Source organism: Camellia sinensis, chromosome 1 (genome assembly GCF_055761805.1).
Source record: "Camellia sinensis isolate YWXY chromosome 1, ASM5576180v1, whole genome shotgun sequence".
Taxonomy (NCBI): domain Eukaryota; kingdom Viridiplantae; phylum Streptophyta; class Magnoliopsida; order Ericales; family Theaceae; genus Camellia; species Camellia sinensis.
Window position 1 is genome coordinate 140,508,243 of NC_138961.1, and position 4,482 is coordinate 140,512,724.

At 29.7% G+C, this 4,482-nt stretch overlaps 1 protein-coding gene across 1 annotated transcript; it reads right to left on the reverse strand.

The window, feature by feature from the left end:
* Positions 1–3,113: 3,113 nt before the first annotated feature.
* On the reverse strand, positions 3,114–3,643 carry LOC145820101 (uncharacterized). The gene is made up of 2 exons (XM_082914777.1): positions 3,570–3,643; positions 3,114–3,468 (listed from the first exon to the last, which is right to left on the reverse strand). The coding sequence occupies exons 1-2, from the start codon at positions 3,641–3,643 to the stop codon at positions 3,114–3,116; spliced, it is 429 nt and encodes a 142-aa protein (XP_082770903.1).
* Between the last annotated feature and the right edge of the window lie 839 nt (positions 3,644–4,482).

A 4,482-nucleotide genomic window follows, 5' to 3' on the forward strand; every position in this document is an offset into this window, starting at 1 on the left:
AAAATAAAAATTTTTGACTTTTTAGTATACGTTATAGACTTTTTGACTTTTTTAATAATTTTTTAACTTTTTAACTAAGATGTTAACTTGTCAAACGAGGTCTAAGCTATTTTTTGACTAACAAAGCCAAAACTACAAGTTTGTGCGCTTTTTGCTAAATAAGCAAAAGTAATATGATGATTTCTCTTTAAAAAATAAAAAATGCAAAATTTTCTCTATAACAAAACAACTTTTAAGCAATTATTCAAACCCATCAGGTTTTTTAGTTTCTCAAAAAGTTTAAAAAAAAAGAAGGAGATTTACAAAAAATAAGTAAATAAATAAAATAAAATCTAAGATTTATTTTTGCAATAAAATAAATTTTTAATTTTATCATTTTAAACCCCTAATATTTTGATTTATTTTCAATCTGAATTATCGGTCTATTTTTGTTAACTAAACCGACGAAAAAAATGTTTTAATAATTAAACTTAATAAAAAGGGTATTTTAGTTATTTTAGGTACACAAAATAGTATTTTTCTGTTGGTTTTACTTAATCAAAATAGATGAATGTTTAAATATATCGAATTTATTTTAATAAGGGTAAAGAGATCGAAATTAATGCAAATGATGTAAATACGTAAGGGAAAATAGGATAAAGTAAATATTTCATTATAGAAGAAATGAAAATATTTTTTTTTTCCTCCATAACATATGACTAACGAATTATTAATGAAAAGAGGATTTAGTAATATATGAATTACAACTTTAAAAAATCCAAATATAATTATATTAAATTGTAAAACTTGTTGTCTTTCCTTCAAATCTAAAACGAAATTAGTGTAATTTACTATAAAAAAAAAATATTACTTAAAAAAATTGTAAAGTTTGACCATTGTAACAAAATAAACTCTGAATTTTTAATTTTGTCAATTTAAACTGTAAACTATTGATTTGTTTTAAATCTAAATCATTTGTCAATTTTGTTAAGTAAAACTAATGGGAAAAAAAAAGTATTTTAGTCATTTTACTATTTTAATGATTAAAACACTATTTTTTTTAGTTGATTTCACTTTATGAAAATAGACGAATGGTTAATATTAAAAATAAATTAAAAGATTAAAATTTAAATTGATAAAATTAAAAATTCATAATTTGTTTTATTACTAAGTAAATTCCCCCCCCCCCCCCAAAAAAAAAAAAAAAAATTACCAGACCCACCAAAATACGAGTAAGACCAGACCAAATGCATCTGAGATGGCCATAGGCTAATTTGGGCTTCATATATCCTATTTGAAATGTTGGGCCTCCTCATATGCATCCATGGAAATGTTATTTGCGCCCAAATAATTTCTCTGCAGGACCAATTATAATTTTATAATTTTAATTCTTATCCTACCTTAATATAAATGTATTAATAAAGATAATATATATTAAATTTTAAAATAAAATAGCATTTCTTTTTTATGGTATACCCAAATTATTCATACCTATTTTTCATATCAACAATGATTGAGGCTCTCATTTTTTAGAGGCACCCACAACCATCTTTGGATCTCCACCATTGATGGTGTGGGCCCTACACATATATGAGTGGGTCACATACATACATTAGTAGTAGAGATTCAAAGGAGATTATGAGAAAAAATGAGGGTCTCAAACATTTTTCTTTTCATTATGAACTCTCTTCATATTCTTTCTTAAGTTTTAATTATTTTTTAATTTTTTTTTTCTCACCCTAAAACTGCAATTCAATTTATCAAAACTCACAATTATCATAAAAATCAATTGGCTTGGGGTGGGGGTATATAAAAAAAATATAAAAAAATCAATGGAAACAATGGCGTTTATTCACTGCAGGCCCTGACTTCACTTTTGTGTTGATCTTCTTTTGGACTGGTACCGTTGTTTATAAATATATCTATGCAATTTATCCTTACTAAAAAATAAATAAATAAATAAATAAAAGAGAAAAATCTCAACCCAAGTGTTTTTTTTTTTTTTTTGGCGTAGATACCCAAGTTTAGTTTCTCAAACTTCAAACCATGACTTCACTTTACAGGCATCAGCCCATTACACGAACCTGATTTTTATCTCACAAATTAAGTTTATGTATGGAATTAGAGTTTTTGATTTGTTTATTATTGGATAAATTATATTGACACTTTTGAATTTCTATTTAATACAGATTTTTTCTCACATTTTGAAAAATTACACTTATCCCTTGTCAAATTAAAATGATATATTTGTCCCTTAACCTTTATACATATAAAATAATAAAATAATCACTACAAAAAAATTGACTTTTTGCGACGGTAAAATACCGTCGCTAATACTCCTAATGCCGTCGCTAATACTTTTTGCGACGGCAAAATGATTTTTTGCGACGGCAAGAGGGGGTCGCAACTGCAGGGGTTGCAAAAGAGTTTTTGCGACGGTAAGTGCCGTCGCTAATGTTTTGCGACGGCATTTTTTACCTTTTTGCGACGGCAACGTACAGTCGCTAATAATTTGAAATTTCTTGACTTTTTTGCGACGGCCCTATTTTACCATCGCTAAAAATGTTATTTGAGACGGCAAAAAATACCGTCGCTAATAGTCTTTTTTTAAAAAAAAAACACTATTTTTTGCGACGGTGTAGTGCCGTCGCAAAAAGTATAAAAAATATAAAATTTTCTATTTTTTGCGACAGTGTAATGCCGTCGCAAAAAATATTAAAAAATAATAAAATTTTTATTTTAAATAATAAAATTTCTATTTTTTGTGACAGTATAATATCGTCGCAAAAAGTAAAACCTATAACAAAATTAATAAAAATATTAAAATTTTCTATTTTTTCCGACGGTAGTACCGTCTCTCACTCTCTAAGAGCTGATTATTTACATTCCATTCACAAAAACATCATAACAGAAAATAAAAATAAAAATTGATCAAACCATCAAATTCAATATTTTACAAAGAATAATTAAACTGTACATGTTCATAAAAGCATATTTAAATTATAAAATTCACCCAAATCCTAAAAAAAAATAAAATAATAAAATAAAATCTAAAATTCACCATTATTTTCCATTTATTTAAAAAGGCCTACAATGAGAACTTTCGCTTTTGGAGATTATAGGGCAGCCCAAATCTAAGCATTCAAAACAAACAATAAATCTTTCAAAAGGGAAAAATATAAACATGTAGAGGATATTGCTGATCCTCTTGGTGGTGGTGCCGCCACTGAGTCACTGCTAACTCCGGTCTCGGTTGTTGAATTCAAGGCCGAGGCTGACTGATCCTGCCCATTTCCCCCTTTGGTGAATGTTGTAGTTGAAGCCAATGGTGATGGCAATGGTAATGCAGCTCCAGAACTTGCTTTCTTCTCATCAACGCTGAGAACTGAGGTATTTGACTGGTCGACATTCAAGGCAGTGGTCGACTCTGAAATAGCTCTTGATTTAAACTTTGGTTTTTGCTTAAGAGCATGAATTCCAGTGTACAGTCTGTAAAGCGAGAAACACAACACAACCCGTAAATTCATGAGTAGAAATCCATACAAGGCACATATGATACAATCGTATACACCATATTTACTATCGTGAACGTGACATAATCTTCTAATGTGCTGAAACAATATAATATTTCTTTCAAAATCCAAACTTCATCAGAAGTAACCATTTTCTTCAAGGGAAACACCAATCTATTGCAAGAAACAATTTAACAATTCGGTGACACATGACCTTCGCCAGACACAGAACCAGAGGGTATTAGCCCCCAACCAAACATTGGAAATTTCACAATTCAACTCTTGCTGACATGGCTGCTAACCAAGAGTAATGTTTAGCACTGTTCCATTTATATCTTCTTCATGACAAGTTAACCAAAACTCCATCTTAACTACGCATTTCCAATGATGAGGAAAACTTCACAACTATAGGAAGTAAGGCCAATATAGGAAACACAATAGCTGATTAAGGACCAAACATGGCAGATGACACCTTGGTCGGTCAAATAATTCAAGTGTTCAGCTCAATGTGTTCTAGGAAAAGCTACCGATACAACATCGCTACCTTGTGTGCCTATTTTAGGACCGAAGGGGATTTAGTCCTAAAACAAGTGTTGAATATAGAACAAAATTAAGGACCGAAGAAAAGCAACCACATAATGACCACTGCTTTCTTTAAAGGCAGTTCTCATCCACATTTTTTGTATTTTTGTCATTTACTATAAAGTTAAGGTTATTTATGTCTACATACATAAATATGGGCAAAATTGGGAATGACATGAAAATTTGTGATGATCTGATCAACATCTGTTAGTACTATTAACAGACAACTAACAGATGGGAAAAGTGAAATTCAAAATTGAACCTGAAGGGAGGTTAGTGTTTTTTTAGAAACGTGAAATTAATATGCCACTTTTACAATGAGCTACCAATGATTTCATTGGTCTTTTTCTCATGAGATTTATGTTAGCCTCAGCCAAAAGAGGCATCGACATCTTCTCCGCACAATCTG

Coding starts and splice junctions, on each gene's coding strand:
- LOC145820101 (XM_082914777.1), bottom strand. CDS start 3,643: ATGGTTACTTCTGATGAAGTTTGGATTTTGAAAGAAATATTATATTGT. Junction 3,469..3,569: donor ACATTAGAAGATTATGTCAC/GTTCACGATAGT, acceptor CTCGCTTTACAG/ACTGTACACTGGAATTCATG.